Genomic DNA, 20,033 nt, shown 5'->3' on the forward strand with positions numbered 1-20,033 from the left:
CTGAAGGTAGAAAAAATTCCTGTATCCCCTTTGGTACCTAATCACGGAAGTTTACAAATAGGTATTTGACAAATACTTGTTGATTTGTTCATTTTAAGGCAGGGTATGATGGTTCGATTTTTGCTAGAGATGCAGACATACAACAGTTCTGAGAAACCAGAAAGCAAGAAACACAGAGTAAGACAGTTTCCTGCTCTCTAATCCTCCAGGGTTCCATTCGCTTCTGCTAAGACTGTATCTCTCTGTTCTATTTTGCCCATTAGAAGATGACAAGAAGGAAGAAAAACAGCCCCGGCAGCATCAGAGCCATCTAAAGTGAGCCATTCCCCTGGGCCTCACTAATGAAATTCAAGGGCTATTGCAAGGAGAAAGGCAGCTGGAGTGCAAATGTTTGCAGAGGAACTTACATCGCTCCAGGGTCTAAACCTAGAGGTACAATTGATTTTGGCTGCGTTTCTCTCTCTCTGTGAAAACAAAACCTTATTAATTCTGAAAGCCTGCATTGTCCCTGGATCCCAGACATGGCGATGCTTTAACCGCAACCTCCTTGAAGAAGACATTCAAATAAAATTCATTAAATGCTCTAAAGTGACCCCAAATACTGTCGCAACACATTTTGTATCCAATATGATAGGACTTAGGTAATGGCCACCCCCCATAACCCCCCCAAAAAAACCCATCTTTTGCTTTGTGATTGTGCACTGAGACAGACTATACTACTTCCCTTTCCTCACTGCTGTGTGACTTGCAATGCCTCTCCGTGGAGAATAAAGACTTATCCTTCCCACTGACTGAGCTCAGCCATTCGCCCAACAGACTGGGAGCAGGAGTGATACACCAATTTCCAAGTAGAAGCCTTGGGAGTCATTGCACGATTCAACCACCTCTTACTTGCCCGCTCACAAGACCAAGAGCCTGGGTCCCAGGGACTGAAGGGACAGGGGACAGATCAGCAGAGCTGTGACTGACCCCAAATCACTGTATGAACATGAGCAAACAATAAACATAGGTTATTGTGAATCACAGATTTTTTGTGTTATTGTTTTCGACAATTTTACTGTTATTGACTGTTATTACAGCTTAATCTAGAGAAAGATGACTCACATTTCAATCTGATTTGTATTAACAGAGTTTCTTCTTAAGAAATCAGGTGAAGTCATGCCACGGTCACTTGCAGAGGTGTCACACCAAATTCACCGGTGACAGTGCATCATATACACAAAGAAATGATGTTGTCACACAACAGCCTAGCAGACTGCCCCACCCCCCACCTTGTCTTTCCTTAAGGAAAGAATAGTCTGTGAGACTATGCATCTCTGGGACTGTATATTTCTCTCAATTTAGTCTCCAAAAGAGGGTTTGCGGCCAAAGACGAGTAAGATCCCCCACAGGGGTCGGGGGGGACAACTCAAGCCAGGCGGAACCCCTTGGAGACCCCCGATGAGCTGCCTTAGAAAGATTTGAGAAGGGGCCTTTTCTCCTCTTCCCCCTGCCTGGGAAAAACAGCTGTTGGCTCTGACTTTTTCCTCTCACCTAATTGGGAGAAAAGTCTTGAGAGTGATAAGATTAAACTCTCTCTGCTCAGCTCTGTGAAACAATTTCAACATGTGATATATGTCCCTTAAAAGAGTTGCATACCTCACCTCAAGGACTTTCTGCTTTGGCTGTTTGAAGATCAATATAATTGGTTTGGGTTGTTTCTATAACGTGATAAGTGAGTCCCACAGACCGTGCCAAAAACACTGCTACTCCTTTGTATATTTATCAATAAAACCCTCCAGTCGGCCTTGTTCTGGGCTCCAGTTTTTCAGAACTGTGAGACCCCTGGCCTTCTGAGATTTAACTGCATTAAGTCTCTGTATGTTTCTTTCTTAAAAACTAAACCCAAAGCTGCTGCTTCTCGCACCCTCACTGCCCGTGTTGTGCTGGACGCGACAAAATGACAGGGACCAATTCAGTACTCTGTGGACGAGGCCCAGACTTTTCATTGCGTGCCTTATTCATCCAGCAAACATTGATGGTTTCAGGCACAGAGACCCAAAATAGAACCCATGACCCATGATTTTTAGCCTATAGCGAGAACTAAAATTAACTGGGCCAAAAGACACAGTTTATCTGAAATTTTAAATGTGAGCGCTAGAGACCAGTCAGGAGTAAGCTTTAACATCTGTAATGGATCAGGTCCCAAAGCTGCATCTTAATGCATGTGTTCATTTGTTTGTATCAGCTATGTGTCCAGATTTGTTTTTATATAGCAATTTCAAAATCTATTTAAGTATTAAACTTTACTTCAAAGCAAACCAAATATGCTGGTACTTGGGCTTGACACAACCAGGAGCTGAACACAGAACCCTACTAGGCAGTGGTGTGCAACATGTGGCTTCTTGTGAAATGAGCGTCAGGTTGAAACGCCCCTGATAAAATAAAGACTGGGTCCTGGAACCTAGCCTTGCGTTAGTCTGGGTACACAAGAAAGGAAGTGTGGCCCTACCCCAAATGAGGGAACAAAACAGGGGAGGCACAAGAGATGAAAGAAGCTACACAGGGACTAAAAATTATTTTCTTAGGTTACCCTCCTTCATTATTTATTAGTATGTTTCAGGATTTCATAGTCAAAATTTTAAAACCTTGCATGCCTCATGAAAGAGTGCTACTTAAAATAGCTCTGTTAGTAAACTTATCCTTTACCTGATTTTTTTTTTAAATCTGCTTTTCTATAATCAGGAATACATGTCTAGTTTTACCCAGAAATGTGTCCCTACATGACTACAAACTCCAGTATGTCACCTTCTCTTCCCCATCACCATCGCCATCATCACATTAACTTGCAGCAAGCACTCACTGGCGTGTCGGGCACTGCACGAATAACATTCTCCTCGTCCCTTTTCTTTTAGCAAAGCTAAGTTCTTCACTGCCACCTGCAAAGCCATACAAGATCTAGCTCCTGCCTAACTCTTGTTTCTTTCCTCTTCTCCTTTGTAATTCTAGCCGTGCTAGTTTACTTTTAATTCTTTGAGTTTGTCAAGTTGCTTTTTGTTTGTTTTTCTCAATCCAGTCTCGAAGGCTGTGCTGGCGCCTCTCGCCTGGAATCCTCCTTCTCCTGGCTCTTTGCGTTTACTGGCTCCTTCTCATCATCAGACCCCAGAGGTGACATCCTCGGGGAGCTCCCCCTGACCATGCAATTAAAATCAGGGGCTCTGCTATTCTCTTATAGTCATGATTCTTTCCTTCATGATATTTTCCCCAAGTTGAAATTATGTAGTCATGTGCTTACTAGTTTAATATCTATCTTACACACCCACACCCCTGCACAGTACCTGGCATCTAAGTTGCTTGACAAATAGAGAATGAACAGATAAATGAATGAATGACCTCTTCTAATTCTCCTGAAAAGAGGGATATTACTAGTTCTATTACAGACAAGGAAGCTGAGGCTGACTGATGGTAAATGCCTTGCCTTTAGTGAAACAGAGCGTGGAAGTCCTTCATCATGTTTCCATGCAATATTGTTTTCATTTATATCACAGAGGACAGCCGTCCTCTCAATTTGTCCAAATAGTCTGGGCCATTCCTGACCGGTGCCCTTTCCATAGCCTCTTCTTCTCATTCACTGCTCTCCACCTCACTTGTTCCACTGCATTTGTGGGTCCCCCATGAACATGCAACTCCTACAGGAAAGCTCTGTTCTATACAGTCTCTCACGGCTCCAAAGCCAGGTGGAGCTACCATCTCAGTCTTTTTCTTGGCTCCCACTACGCTCACCTTTTTGCCTTAAAGGAAATTTTTACTAATCATGCGTGGGTCACAGAGGTTCTTTTAAAAATCCCAACTTTCTGGAGAAGCACAATCTTCATGAGTGGTTTCAGTATTGCATCATTTGTCTTGTATAAAAAGAAAAGCAAAGTGGTACAATTTGTTTACGTGATACTTTCTAAATAAACTATTTTTTTAAAAAATGGTCTCATTTTTCCTTAAATGTTACAGCAAAAAGGTATGATTTAGACAATAAATTTCACCTGCGCAATGGCACATTTTATCACTTCATTAAAAAGCACCAAGATGGCCGCGCAATTGTAGAGAAACTGTGTTGACAACAGAGCTAAGAAACAAACCAAATGTTTCCAGTCTCTGACAGAAACTCAAATCCAATATGCTAAAGAATGCAAACGACTGAACATCTCCTTATTGCCCCCGCTTATTTTCGGGTGGGGGCATCTCTAGAAACGTATTTCTCTGAACTGAAATTAATTTCAATATGTACTTAACTGGGAAACAATACTCCTCTGCTTGCTCTGGTGTTTTTGCTGTGGCTGCATTCCAGCTGCTGTTGTCAAAGGTCTGTTTATTCTTTCTTTGCCATTTGGGTTTATACCCTTAAGAATTACTCTGTGAATCACAGTTACGAGACTGACCAGCACGTTCCCGTGAGGGTAACAAGCAGGTCCAGGCAGACCAACCTTCACAGCCGTCCCTCAACCAATCCCAAGCCTGGAGCTGAATAGCTTCAATGCCAGCAAAACACAAAAGAAGTCCTTCATGAACTTGAATGGAGAAGACGGAAAGCTGTGCAGGGCCAGTTGGGAGTGACGGAGGTGGGGAGTAGAAGCAAGGAGAGAGATGGAAGGTGAGAAAAGCTTCTGAGGGAAAACAGGTCTTCAGCTCCTTGTCCTCTCCCACGTCCCAATTTTTTGGTTCCTTCTTTAAAATAAAGATTTTACCTGAGAGTTGAGTTCATCATGTCTTGATATATGAGTATAGCATTTTCTCTTTGTTATTTTTTAAATTGTCTTTCATTTTTTACTTCCTTCCTTGACCCAGTAATTATTTAGGAGAGAGTTTATAGATTTCCAAGTAGTTGGCTCTTTCAGACTTTTTAATGATTAATTTCTAGTTGTATTGCACGATAAAGAGATACATGTATACTTTCTGCTTTGTGAATTTACTGGGATTGGCAAGAAGTCTAAAATAGGATTAATTTGTCATTTAATGACATTTATAGAATCGGTACACATTTCCTAGATTTCAGAAACCAAATTTAATGTAACTTACTTCCGTCTATCTTATTAATTATAGTTTTCAACTTTTCTATGCCATTTATCTTTGTTTGCTTTTCCCTTCTAAGAAAGAATAACTTACCCAGAAGCCCTCCTGTTTCCCCAGAAGACACCTCCCCTTGCTCTTCCCTTATCAGTCTTTCTTGTAGTTTTCCCTTCCCACTTCCTTAGAGAGTTGGCGGGCCAGAGACAGATAATATGAGATTGGTCAAAGAGATTTGCTAGGGTGGACAAGTCAATTCATATTTTTCCACACCTCATTTCAAGCCCAGACCTTAGCATTATACAGGCTTCTGAAATTATTATTCAGCCTACTATTTGCATTCTCTGAGACTAAAAATTAAACTTTCATTACTACCTAATGTGTCTTTCACTCAGAGTTCTGCCTAAATCCCTTGTGAAATATTAATGAGAGGTGCTGCTTTTTATTCTGGAAAGATGCTGCATTGAATTGTTCTATACAATTTAAAACCTCTCTTAGACAAAAACAGATGAACTAACAGTTCTTACATTCTTTTGTTACCAGAAACCTCACACCACCCATGGCCAATGTGTGTTTTTAGCAGTAGAAAATTTAGTTGCTAGAGATACATAAATCCAAAAATTAACATATAGATGTGTGCTTCTTATTTGGAAAAAAGAAAAAGAAAAAGAAAGAAAAAGAAAGCTATGCTACACTGTGTCTGGGCAATAACACATTTATTATCTTTTTTAGTTAAATTGTATTCTCAAGTAAATTATTATGGAACTCTCTAAATGAGCAAAAATTCTTTTAAATCCACACTACACATGAAAGGGATACACGAGGCAATGCTATCTTAATCTTCACTTAGAGGACATATTCACATGGTAACAAGACATTTTTTTTTTTTTAATGTCTTTGCTCAAAGATTTCACTTTTTAGGTGTACCTTTTAAAAATGAAACTACCATTTTGGGGAATGATATACTGAGTCATAATAATGTCATATGAGTTTGGTTCCAGTATCACTTTCTCCCAATGACCACTGTTGGAAGGACATAAAAAGAAGTGGATCTACTTTTTAAACAATGGGCTTCGTTCACAAATTTTCCTGATGGATAGATGTGATTTAATGACAAGAGACCTTTGATCTAAGTCAACATAGGTCTATCTAGAATCTCATGTAGGTACATCTAAATCCCATTGTGACAATAACACAATATGACATTTGTGACCTCAATTTCCTCATTTGTAAAATTAAGGATTTAGATTAGATGACCTCTGAGGCCCTTGATGGGGCTAAAATTCTATAAGTTAATTGGTTGTATTCCTTTAGGATGGTCAAGGATATAATAGAAAAGTCCATTCAATTATTCAAATTATTGTACATGACCTGTCTTTCTAATAAGAGAGTTATTTTATTTTTTCATCAACAACCCTTGAGGGAAATCTGCTAAAGCCTTTGTCGATGTGTGTGCACATCAGAATGTTGATACTTCAAGTGGCCAACCATGAAAGGGTCTCATCAGCTGTCTCTGAACTGATAAGTGCAAGGCAGGAGATGGAAATTTGGCCTGGGGAAATTGCATTTGTATAATGTTTTACATTCTTCAAGCTTCTTTTATCATTCATTTCCTTGATTTATCCTCACAAAGTTTGGAGGAATAGGTAGGGCATCTTACAGAGACAGGATCTGAAGCATCCAGACAAAGAATTGTCCAAAGTTATATAGTAATCGAATGACTGAACTAAAATAAGAACTTAGATGAATCAACTCTAATCACATTCTGGCTACAAAATATTCTGCCATTCTAGTTTACAAAGTTAAATCTTTCAATGCTAGTTTTATGATATTTTTTATGATAACTTTTCAGAACAATTAATTCAGAAAAATTCATGTAACTCCTGAAGGAAATTCAATTAAAGATTACGGCAAAGTTAGAGAGGATATATCATTCCAGATGCCTTCATAAGTCCTTAAAGCCATTAGAACCACCAGAAAGGATCTTTAGAAAGATATTCAGATTTCCCTGAAAATTAGAGTTACGTGTTTGCCTACCAGAGAAAAGCATTGTTTCTGGGTCCATGTTATAGTCCTGTGACTAGGGAGCCAGTGATGGAATTGGGAAATTCATGAGCACTTCCTCCCTAGAGAAGGTGAGCCACCTCTTAAGAGTCATAGCTATATTACTGCAGTTTTGTTCCTATCAGAGAACAGTACAACTAGAACTGGGAAAATCAATTCTCAGCTCCACCACTCCCCAGACATGCAACCATGGGCAAATAACAACTTCTCTGAGCCTCAGTTTCCAACTATCAAAAATAGGAATCAAGGGCCGGCCCGGTGGCTCAGGCAGTTAGAGTTCCATGCTCCTAACTCCAAAGGCTGCCGGTTCAATTCCCACATGGGCCAGTGGGCTCTCAACCACAAGGTTGCCAGTTCAACTCCTCGACTCATGCAAGGGATGGTGGGCTGTGCCCCCTGCAACTAGCAACGGCAACTGGACCTGGAGCTGAGCTGCGCCCTCCACAACTAAGACTGAAAGGACAACAACTTGAAGCTGAACGGCACCCTCCACAACTAAGATTGAAAGGACAACAACTTGACTTGGAAAAAAGTCCTGGAAGTACACATTGTTCCCCAATAAAGTCCTGTTCCCCTTCCCCAATAAAATCTTTAAAAAAAAAAAAATAGGAATCATGATTGTGAAGATTCAATTAATTTAACTCAGGTAAAGCGAATTTAACTCAAGTAAAGCATGTACCATATCTGACAGGCCGTTAGAAGACAGTAGGTGTTATTTATTTAATTTATTACTGTATTTTAAAGTCTTAGAAGAGCACCTTGTACATAGTAAGTATTCTCTACGTGTGAGCTATTTTTACTGTTCTCAAAGTTAAAAAAAAAAGAGGTTGGAAAACAGATGTTTAATTTTTATATATAAAAAAAACCCTAAAATTGCTCCATAGCATAAAACTTTAATGTACCTTATGAGAGATTTTAGAAAACACAAATTGAATGAATAGACACATTCACTTCACTATCCGAGGAAAAAAAATAATTCTCTGAATTAAAAAATATATATATTGCCGTGTGCAGTGTACTTCACTCTTCAGCTAAGTCTAGATCTTATGCTAAAATTCTGTTTCCTCTCTCTACGTGTGAAGGAGGGATGAGGGCAAGAGGTTATATAGGTTTTTCCTGGAAAAGCGAGTTGGTCTAACTTACATGAGCAAGCAAAATTGCCAGTGCCTCTCTGAGTTTATAGAAAATGATTGCGCTCAACAAAAAGTATTTTGTTTCTCTTGCTCAGCACTTTAATTTGTGGCTTGACCAATAATTAAGCAAAAGAAATACCAGGCCAGGCAAACAAAAACTGCTTTTTTGTTTCAGATACTCTTGTTACAACCATTACACGCACTTAAATCAGAATTAAAGTTTTCTGAAGGAGAATAAACAGAACTAATGAAGGAAAAAATCTAAACTTTAGAACAAGAGTTATTCAATGCTTTAACTTAACTCTCTGCCACGGTGACTCGCTAGATCACCTCGGCAAATCCTTTAACTTTTCTGGCTTGAGTTCCGTCACATAAAAAATTGTCCTGGACAATCTCTGAAATCTGTATCCTGTTAGTTAGTGAATCCTATTAGTCTTACTGATTTGCAGTCAGTCACCTTCGTTATTAGGACTCAGTTGAACAGCTTCTTATTTAGCGTTATTATGAGTTTCTAGTCTCAGCTTTCAATGTTGTCCTTTGCTGTTCCATCACCAATCTCCTGTTTCACCATCCCTACAGCTATTTTTGGCAAATTCTGCCATACTCTCTAGAACAGCTGCTTTTAGACTCTAACCTGCATCCGAATTACCCGGAGGGCCTGTTAAAACAGATTGTTGAGCCTACCCCTGGAGGTTCTGATTCAGTTGATCTGGAACAGGGCACAGAATTTCATTGCAGGTGGTCCGGGTGCTGCTGGCCCAACAACTGTTTGAAGACCACTGCTCTACAGAATAGAAAACACATCATCTAAGGGCCACTAAGTAGTGAAAGTTACCTCGATGTAACTCTGAGAACAGCCACTCTGACCTTCCAGCTCCACGTGGGTGAAGGTGACCTCTATTCGCTCTCCCACGGGCTGCTTTATGATATAGATGCATTGTTTGTTGTGAGTGAAAGGTCCAGACAAGTCCGCAGAGAGAAGACCCTCTGGGTCTGTGTAGTTCCCTCCGCAAGGCAGATCCGCTAAAGAGAACGGGGAAGAGAAGGAAGAGGTCATGTGCATGACCTCTGGCTCCCAGGCAATACATACTGTTTTGAAAAACTTACTCACATACACATGCAGTCATATGCCCACTTTTTTTACCCTATACAGGCTAATATATTTATATATCTTATCTAATTATAAGATTTCCAGTTTGATGTGTGTTTGCGGGACATCCAGGTACTGCCTAAAGAAACAGGTGTAGAGATGCATGATCTGATTTCCCATCTAACATCCTCCTCTACAAATTGCTTTTCAAATATATTTGTAATCTCCTTCATTCCAAGAAGATCTGAGGCAGTTTATGAAATACATGTATGAACATATAATATATAACCAGAAAAATGAATCAGATTAAAGGAATAATGAATACAGGATAGCAAGAGGTGGTCAGGGGAGTTGCTATGCACAAAAAAACAGGTATGGATGACACAAATTATGGAAGATCAGCTGTAGACTCAACCTGAAGCCAAAGTAAATGGAGAAAGGGAACCAGAAAAAGATGTTCGCTGTTACTTTTCCTAATGTTGAGACCTAAATGGTATTTTTCCCCTGTGAATGCTCATCGAGGCACAATGTTGTGTGTTAAGAACAAAATCCCCCATAGCCCTAAAATAAAAATCATAGAGCATTTCATAGTTTCTTGTTTTCTTGTTGGTTTGGTTTAAAGCATCAGTGCAAATTCAAGACGTACTAGCGATAAAACCTGACAAATGTCAAGATAGACATAACTTCTCTCATGAACATCGTCGCTCACAAGGGAACACTGAGCAGCAGCTAGGGAATGAATGTCTGAATTCTTCAACTGTAGGTGCTCCACACATATCTACCATAGTGTGGACCCCATAATTTAGGGATCCAGGGGTACTGAAGCATAAATAATAGAACATTGGGAAGACAAAGAAAAAATCTTGAACTGAGAGAAATGTTTACAAATGCATGCTATGAGTCTAAGAAAGTAAGTTGTCTGCAGCATCACATTAAAAAGTAAAACTGGGGCCGGCCCGGTGGCTCAGGCAGTTGGAGCTCTGTGCTCCTAACTCCGAAGGCTGCCAGTTCGATTCCCACATGAGCCAGTGGGCTTTCAACCACAAGGTTGCCGGTTCAACTCCCGCAAGGGACGGTGGGCTGCGCCCCCTGCAACTAGCAACGGCAACTGGACCTGGAGCTGAGCTGCGCCCTCCACAACTAAGACTGGAAGGACAACAACTTGAAGCTGAACGGCACCCTCCACAACTAAGATTGAAAGGACAACAACTTGACTTGGAAAAAAAATCCTGGAAGTACACACTGTACCCCAATAAAGTCCTGTTCCCCTTCCCCAATAAAAAATCTAAAAAAAAAAAAAAAGTAAAACAGATATAAGCTTAGCACTGTCCTTGACATTCATAGGCAGCTCCCAACGATCAGATTACTTACAAGGTGAGGTGAAGTAGGTGATATGGAAGCCTCGGTCATTAATCTCGTTGTCAGAATGAAAATGAATTCTGGCAAAGGGACCTGTAGTCTGGAGTGGTGGGGCAGAGAGAGTGGTGCAGAATTTCCCAAGCACAGGATCCTGAGTCAAAAGACCATCTCGAATCTAAAACAAAAAAGGGAATCATTAAGCTTTAATGGTCAGATTTTAATAACCCAAATCACTTTGTACATTAATTTCTGTCATTTAAAAGTAATGGCTCTGGGAAGTTTTCCATTCACATATATGTACCGTATTTTGCCGTGTATGACGTGCACTTATTTGTGAGGAAAAAATAAGGATGCGCATTACATATGGGTAGTACTAATTCCGTTATCTATATAAATGTTTTTAATTCTTTTATTTATGCTTATGGGTTAAAAGTATAACTCTAGAAATCAATAATGCAAAATTATATTTATATGCAAAATTATATCCTGGAATATGATGATCGGTTTTGTTGAACTTACAACAAACTTTCAATGACGAAGAGCTCTTGGCCTTCTATGATGCATAATTATCGTAAATTTGTGACTGGTACATAAAATTTCTTATACCATAATATGTTAAAAAATAAATGCTAAAATTCCTTTATAATACAAAAAACAAGTACCTAAACGTAAACAAATAAAATTTTGAATTAACACAAAAGGCTTTTTCCCTGAAAGTTTGGGCCAAAAATGTGGGTGCGCATTATACATGGGAGCACATTATACATGGCAAAATACGGTATATATGTAACACAAGGCCGGGGTTCAGTAGACGATAGACTCCTTCTTCCATCATCCCTGATGTCTTATCATCTGTCTGAATTTCAATTCAGAGGCTGGATGTATACTTCGATTTTTTCTCATGATGTGACTAATCTTAGTGTTTTCTTTCCTAGGATCCCCACTTCCAGGCATTTGTTTTGCAATTATGAATCCCCAGGAATCAAGAAGAGGATGAATATATGCAAAGAAAATAGTAGATTGAATGCCAGCCATGTCAACTGATTCACAAATTGGTCTAGGTATTTGGCAGGATCAGAGGTGAAAAAGGTGAAGTCAGATTAGACACAATAGAAATATGGCATAATGAATTTAAAAAGTACAACATTAATAGTAAATAAGTACCACCACTCTGAAAGTGTGGACTTATACATCCTTTTTTAATTGTTGGTTTTAAAATCTGTTAAGTAACGATGTTAACCTCTCTATAATTGTGTTATAATTGCAAATTCTGTAATACATAGAACACCAAGACAGCAAAAGGACTAAATAATCTTTTAATGTGGCCAATTTTGTCCATTTAAATTACTTTTTCTATTAACAGCAGAATTATAAAGTAGCATTACTTTATTCCTATATTTAACACCTTCCTTGAAGTATTGTAGCTTGTAGAGAAATGAGAGGCATTTCAATATTATCAGAGTGATTGATACTTTCTATTATATGTGTACCCGAATTAATATGTAGGAATGAAAAAAAAGCTTCTACGTTTAATTTGATGGGATTTATTGAAAATTAATTTCAAGAAAATTCACTTTAATGTCAACATTCAAAAGACTGTCTTGATGAAATTTTCCAGGGAAAGGTAGATTTTCCAACGATCCCCAAAGGTTTCAAATCCATCAGCACTGCTAAATCACTAATGACTTGAACTTGTGGAGATCCCTGTTTGACAGTGGCACCCTTCTACCCTTTACAAATAATTCCATAGCATCCCATTCTTCTCTAACGGGCTTAGACAAGGATGGTGTCTTTTATCACTACTGAAAGGGGTACTGAGATGTCTCTAAGACAGGAACAACAGAAGAACTCAGTCTTCTCAATGATCTTTTCAGTCTACAAATGGAGAGCCAAATTTTTTGTATACCTATATGCATGTGGCATTTGAATATAACAGCTTTTGTCAGTTTGCCACAGACAACCGGAGATTTAAATCTGCATTGGAGAAGATTGCCATTACTTAGTGTTTCATTAATTCTGCTAGTCCCATGGGCACCGGGCTTCCAGGAAATGATGGGAAAGCAAGTCAGTCTCTTTTCCAGATTCGAATGGAGCCCAGAAGAAGTAACAAGTTGGCCCAATTAAGAATAAGGACTTAGCAAAACTTAGACATTGGCGGCCTATTGAAGAATGCATCCAACTATTGCTAATAAACTGTGGTCATCCTTGGGCACCACCAAACCATAGTTCTCTGAGTTCTAATCATAGCATGGTAGGTTCTAGCTAAATACAGTTGTTTACCTCAAGATAATCTTTGCTGCAATCCTCATGATGCTCCAGACTCAAGGTCCCAAAGGTAAATGTTATCAGAAGGCCAGGACTGGTTAAAACTCTCCAGACACAATCTCTTCCTGGGGGATAGTTTCCAGGATATCCGGGAGACTTAATAGAACCATAAGTGTCTGTCAGTATACCTCCACACTCTAAAATAAGAAGAAAAAAATAACTTTACATTTATATACAAGTTATAATTCATGTAGAATTATCCTGGCCCTTGCTGTGAGAAGCCCAACTTCATTTAAATCACTATGTATAATTTTGGACACCCTCGTAAATGAAACAAGACTTTCAGTTTTCCAGTTTGATAAAGTTGCAAGTCTAGAAGCACCAATTGATAAATACATGAATCACCCATGTGTTGAGCTCCATGCTTATCAGCCATCACATGGTGATATGATTTAAAATACAGTGCTGAACTGTCTAAGGGATGAATAATGGGATGATAGATTCATTTTATTTTTCACTTGGAGGGAGATTCATTCTGTATATTAACTCCTTCAAAATTCTGAACTTCTGTCAGCCTCTATGTCTTTCTATAAACCAGATCATTTTATACATAAAAATAGTTAAGCACTACAGAATTTTCATTTGAGAAGGTTACTTAACACTATGATATTGTAAAAACATTCATTTTATAATTGATGAAATTCAAATGCCTATAGTGGTTGAGCTATTTGACCAGAAATGGAGCAAGTGAAGGGCTAGGCCAGGCTTATGAGAAGTGCTACTGCAAAATCAAAAAATAAAAATGCTAAGTAAAAATCTATACTGCGGTAAATATAAATTAGAGAAAAAAAATAAGGTGACATTTCAAATATGCAAGATATGAGATTCACATAGTTATGCAGGTTATTTAGAAAAACAATTTTGCCACCAAGGTAAAAAGTAAAACAAATCAGTTACATGATTCTCATTGTTTCTAATGACAAAACATCTCAGTTGTTCAGAGGAAGAGACTTTTTAAAAACTTAATCGTGTTTCCCCGAAAATAAGACCTAGCCAGACCATCAGCTCTAATGCGTCCTTTGGAGCAAAAATTAATATAAGACCCAGTATTATATCATATTATATTATACCCGGTATTATATTATATATAGTATTATATTATATATTATAATATATTATATTATATATTATACTATACCTGGTCTTATATCAAAATAAGACCAGGTCTTATATTAATTCTTGCTCCAAAAGACTCATTAGAGTTGATGGTCCACATAGGTCTTATTTTCAGAGAAATACAGTAGTACTTAAAAAATTATCACATGGGTAAAAAAAAAAATAAGCAAAGTGAAATGTCAATGGCAAACTGGGGAAAATGTAATATATAATACAAAGTTAATATCCCTAATATATTCTAAAAAAATAGAGATACAGAGTTCACCGAAAAAATGTAGATGTCCTTTATACATATGAAAAGATGTTCAACCTCATTCATTCATAAAAAAATACAAATACCGTATTTTGCTGTGTATAATGTGCTCCCGTGCATAATGCACACCCACGTTTTTTGCCCAAACTTTCAGGGAAAAGTAATTAGTACTACCCATGTATAATGTGCATCCTTATTTTTCCCTCACAAATTTGGGCAAAAAAGTGGGCATTATACATGGCAAAATACAGTATACTAACAAATGGAAAATGAAATCTTAGGGAAAATGTAATTTAATATTACACAAAATATGAAATATCTAGGAAAAAACTAGCAAAAGATGTGGAATAAGTAAACATGGCAATCTATAAACCATTGCTAAGATAAATTAAAAGAGAACTAAGAAAATAAAGAGACAATCCCTGTTCATGGATTGGGAGGGTCAATATCTCTAAAAAGTCATTTTTTCTCAAGTTGATTATAGATTCAATGCAATGCCAACAAAATCCCAGCAGATGGTTGGGGGCATTAACAAGCTGATTCTAACATTTATATGGAAATGTAAAAGATCTAGTGTATTTTAAAAGAACAAAGAGGATTTACACTACAAGATTTCAAGTGTCAGTAATCAAGCCAATGTGGCACAGGTACAAATAAATAGACCAATAGTAAAAATGAGAAATTCCAAAAAATAGATCCACCAACTTATTGAAAAATGAACTGGACATCCAAGAATACTATGAAGGACTATATGCCACCAAATTCAATAACCTAGAAGAAATGGACATGTTCTTAGAAACATATAGCCTTCCTAGGCAGAAGCACGAAGAACTGGAAAATCTAAATAGACTGATCACCAATAAGGAAATTGAATCAGTCATCCAAACATTCCCAAAAGCAAAAGTCCAGGACCAGATGGCTTCACTAGTGAATTCTATCATTCAAAGAGGCTCTAATACCTGCCCTACTCAAAAATGAATTTGAGGTTTGGTATATTGGTCTTTCTACTTTTTTGCATGATTTAAAATTTCAGGAGGTGGCTGGTTAGCTCAGTTTATTAGAGCGTGGTACAGATAACACCAAGGTTGCTGGTTCTATCCCCGCATGGGCCAGTGTGAGCTGCGCCCTCCTTAAAAAAAATAAATAAATAAAATAATAATAATAATAATAATAAATAAAAATTTCATAGTAGAAAGTAGAAAAATAAAGCACCAAAAAACAACAACAAATTATCAAATAGCCATTAAGATAAAGAATATTAAGCGAAGGAAGGGACAGTGACCCCACAACAGCCCTGTGTAAATTATTAATTGAACTTGTAAAAATGTTGTTCAATAACTTCATAAAGGACCCATGAAGACTCATGACTTTTAATCTCTTTCATTTCATCCACATTTTATTATCTCTGAGCACAAAATCAAATACAAATTCATTATAGATTTATTTGATTTAAAATAATTATAAAAATATCATAACACTGGATCTCCAGATATCTAATATAACCAAAAGTTTACTATTGATCAAAAAACATTTAATAACCTCAAGATTTTGCTTTATTTTTCTCCACGTTTACACATACCTGGTTGCTGTGTTTCCCATCTTATTGTAAAGCCTCTCTCATTTCTTAAATGGTCAGAATAGAAATGAAAATAGAGAGCATTGTCACTACTGAGGAGTTCTTGAGGGAGTCTGGAGCCACAGAACCTTCCAAGTTGAAATGCTGCAGAGGAATCTCCATCATGAATTTGAAGAAACTCATGTGGACAATTGTTCACTGATTCTAACTGGAAAAATGTGAAAGTGATACGCAGCACCTAAAAACATAAAGGCCACAATATATTATTTTTTAATTCCCATGTTATTCTAAAGTATTTCTCCCACTAATTAGGAAGCATTCATAGGGAGTCACTTTCAGGAAATAGACCTATAATTTTCTAACAATCCACAAACACGTATGAAAATTTTACTTATTAAACGATTTGTGTTCAAAATGCTTCGACCTAACTTCAACTAATATCAAAATATATCAAACCTATTTTTTTGGAGTGAGGTAAAATTCCACCTTTTTTCCCCCAGATGCATAACCAATGGTGCCAAAATCTTAATGCTAATTAAATAGATTTTAAATAGTTTTATTGAGGTATAATTGGTACATAGAGAACTGTACACATTTAATGTGTACAATTTGATGAGTTTGGACATATGCAAACGCATGTGATACCATCACCACAATCAACATAATGACATATCCAACACCTTCCAGAGTTTCCTTGTGTGTGTATGTCTCTCTCTCTCTCTCTCTCTCTGTCTCTCTCGCAAGAACACAATCTACTCCCTTAACAAACTGTGAAGTGCTCAATATTTTGAAGTGTACTGTTAACTATGCACAATGTTGTATAGCAGGTCTCTGGAACTTACTGATCTGGCATAACTGAAACGTCACACCCTGTGAGCTGTTATTCAATAAGTTAATAAAATAGATTTACCTAGATTTCATTAAACTGTTAAGTCTATTAAACAAAGGTACTCCAAATGTATAGCTGACAATGCTTCCAAGTCAGTAAAATACATTGGACATTTGAAAACTTTACCTTGAATTAAATGTAACTGACTGATACTGCCATTCACAAGAATTCATACCTTGTTCACCTGAATAACCTGTAGCATACACACAGGGGTTCATCACTGACCCCACAGAGGCTGATTCCTTAGGGGCCTCTGAACCTCTCAGCAAGTTACTGATGCCCAGCCCAGATAGACAACCTCAGGTGTAGACTGAGGAGGCACAGTGTAGACACATGTGAAGTCTGCAAGTCTTCATTGGCTGCGTATCATTAAGAGTGGAGAATGGGGAAAGGTAATATGAAGCGTTCTAAGCATACAAGTAGGGGAGAATAAACACAGAAGTGTGTCGCCAGGTGAAAGCATTAGAATGTACAGACAAATATGGTGATTTAGTTACTTATATATAAAAGATTTTGTGCGGACAACCTCATTTAAAACAGCCAACCAACCAAAAGAAGGCTATTGAATTTAATTTCCATAATGATCTAAAACCACAACAGTATTCAACTAATGAAAATGGACATCAGGATATTTTCGAAATTCTATGCTATGGTATTTTTAAGATCTGTTACCCAACATTACATCATGCTTGCCCTTGAAGCAATTTCAATGAAAACCAAATAAATGTTCATGAATTGAGCGATCCTGATTTATAAATAATCTCCACTGTATCATGTAAATTGTAGTGGGGATAAAAAGATAGAATATCATAATAATCAAGAAAAACAGAGTGAATTTTCTTGCAAATTGATAATACAAGTACCAACAGTTTTTCACAAAATAATTTTTTCTTGAAAGAAAAATGTTTTCAATGTCAGGAAATAGAATTCATAAAAGCTAAATGGAAGGAAGGAAATTAACATAACATGCCCACTGGGAAATTCATTTTGGAGTCTATTCTATTGTGGGGTTACCAGGGCCCCAACAGTCCTCTCTTCTCAAGGGAAAAAAATGTTTTCTGACTTTGTACAGTGACCCCTGTAACAGTGGTTTGCTGGAAAAAGTCAATAGGACTTCAAGGGAAACCTTTATCTATTCAGACAAACTATTTCAATGAGTCTAGGAGTTGCTTGAGAAATAAATACTGGGGAAAGTTGAATAATTAATGTTGGGGAGAAAAGCACTGAAAACCTTAGGCTCAGATCTTAATTTGAAGATCATTCATGCAGTGGTTCGAAGTCATTGGCACTGAATGGCCTGGGTTCAAGTCCCTGTGTGACACTTGCAAACCACATGCCCCTGGACAAAGTTCTCAACTGCTGTAGGCTCCATTTCCTGATATGTAAAATGAGGATAATAACTCTTATCTTTCAGGGTTACGAGATTTAAAATGACAATATAATCTATGAGGAGCCATTAGCACAGCACATGGGCACGTGCAGTCGCCCAGAGAGGACACCGACAAGAAAATCACCTTAATAGCAATTCCCATGTTTGTACAATAACCGACATTACTGAGTGCTCATCTTTAAACACTACTGTCTCAGCAAGAGCATGACTTTACAAATCACTGGCTTGCATTGGCCGACCAATGCATGTAGAGAATCATCCATACGGGACAAAGCATGGACTTTGGAACCAGACAAAGTTGACTTTGAAACCTGACTAGTTCAATTACCAGCTATGGAGTGGTTTTTTTGTGTGTGTTTTTTTTTAAACTACTTCTGTGTTTCTATTATCTCATCTATCAAATGAAGACACTCTTACTTATTTCAAAGAGGTCGTGTAAGGTTAGAGCAAAGTATGTAAGATACCTAGACCAAGCCTGACATCTAGTAAGTCCCCACTGTATGATAGATGAATTATCGCTATATGTACTTGATGTAAGATATACACACATCGCATATTTAGGAATATGAAACGTACGCTGGACAGGAAACCCAACACTTACCTTTCCTTCTTCAGTTCGGATAACCCAGAAGCAGTTAACATCATGAACATAACCAACACTAGGGCTCTGGTAGCTAAAGCTGCCATTCATCCCTGAGAGGGACCCTCCACAAACTGCAAAGGGAAAGAAGGTGAACTGTGCTTTCCCGAGACTCCAGAAAGGATGACGCTAGGCCACTCTCACACCTTGCCGCTGACATATTTAGAAAGATCTTGGTAATTGCACTGCAGACAAAAGCCCTGCCATTTGTTCTTCTCCCCTGTCCCTTTTTTCCTTCTACAGCCACCCAAATCCCAGCTCTTGTTCAAAGTCCAGTTGCCTCCTCATCTCTGCCAGGAACTTCCCTGCCTCCTTGTCTTTTCCCTGGCTCCCACTCTCTACCTCAGTGACACTGGAGTCGACCCCACAATTTAGTTCTTATCTTTAGTTCTTGTCTCTTCTCTGCCATTTTGTGTTAGTCTTATCTCCTCAACTGGTAAATAAGCAGGTTATGCGGAGACACTCATGCTTTCTTGTTTCTCCACAGGGTCTGCCACGGCCCTGAACACATAGTAAAGTCTCAGTAAATGAGCTGATTCAGCATCGGGAGTAATAAGTGAGGGATGAAGTGCTCACAAGAGGCTTTATGAAGGAGGTTGGATGTGAATTACTGCTGAGGGGCAGATACATTTGGATGGGAAGCAAAGAAGGAATTTGGATAGGTTTGGGGGGATAAATATCCCAAATAAAGGAACACAGCCAAGATATCAGGGGTGGCACATGGAGTCAGGGGTAAGGAAAGACATCTGGGGAGTAATTTCAGAGAACGAATGAAAAATAAGGTTAGATGGATAGGGTGAGGGCTGGTCCTAGAGGACAATAGAAAAACAATCCCAATTTTTACTCAACATGCAATGGAGAGCCACTGTATATTCTAGAGCTGGAGAGTGACATGGTTAAGTGGTATACTCTAGGAAAATTAAATGGCTCCTATAGAGAAAACTCTCCCTTAGAAAACTACCTTCGTACATTTTGTTTTCAGAATAGACATAATGGAAATGGCAAATACTAATTTAATTTTTCCTTTGAGGAAAAGGTTCTTCTGGCTTAAATTGAGATACATATTTACCTTATGACTTCTATACAATGTCTGTGAGGAAAGACTTAGTTCTAAACATTTGAGCAATTGGATAAGAGAGTAGGCTCAGTGGAATCTGCAGT

The 20,033-nt window shown here is 38.1% G+C and overlaps 1 protein-coding gene across 1 annotated transcript in view; it reads right to left on the minus strand.

Moving 5' to 3' along the window:
• The window catches only part of CUBN (cubilin), a 237,059-nt gene that overhangs the window by 197,377 nt on the left and 19,649 nt on the right, over positions 1 to 20,033 (minus strand). The window contains 5 exon segments of the mRNA XM_033100508.1: positions 9,070 to 9,257; positions 10,696 to 10,858; positions 12,964 to 13,145; positions 15,957 to 16,191; positions 18,834 to 18,946. Coding sequence (XP_032956399.1) covers positions 9,070 to 9,257; positions 10,696 to 10,858; positions 12,964 to 13,145; positions 15,957 to 16,191; positions 18,834 to 18,946 — 881 coding nt within the window.

This window comes from Rhinolophus ferrumequinum (genome assembly GCF_004115265.2).
Source record: "Rhinolophus ferrumequinum isolate MPI-CBG mRhiFer1 chromosome 5 unlocalized genomic scaffold, mRhiFer1_v1.p scaffold_110_arrow_ctg1, whole genome shotgun sequence".
In the NCBI taxonomy this organism is placed as follows: Eukaryota; Metazoa; Chordata; class Mammalia; order Chiroptera; family Rhinolophidae; genus Rhinolophus; species Rhinolophus ferrumequinum.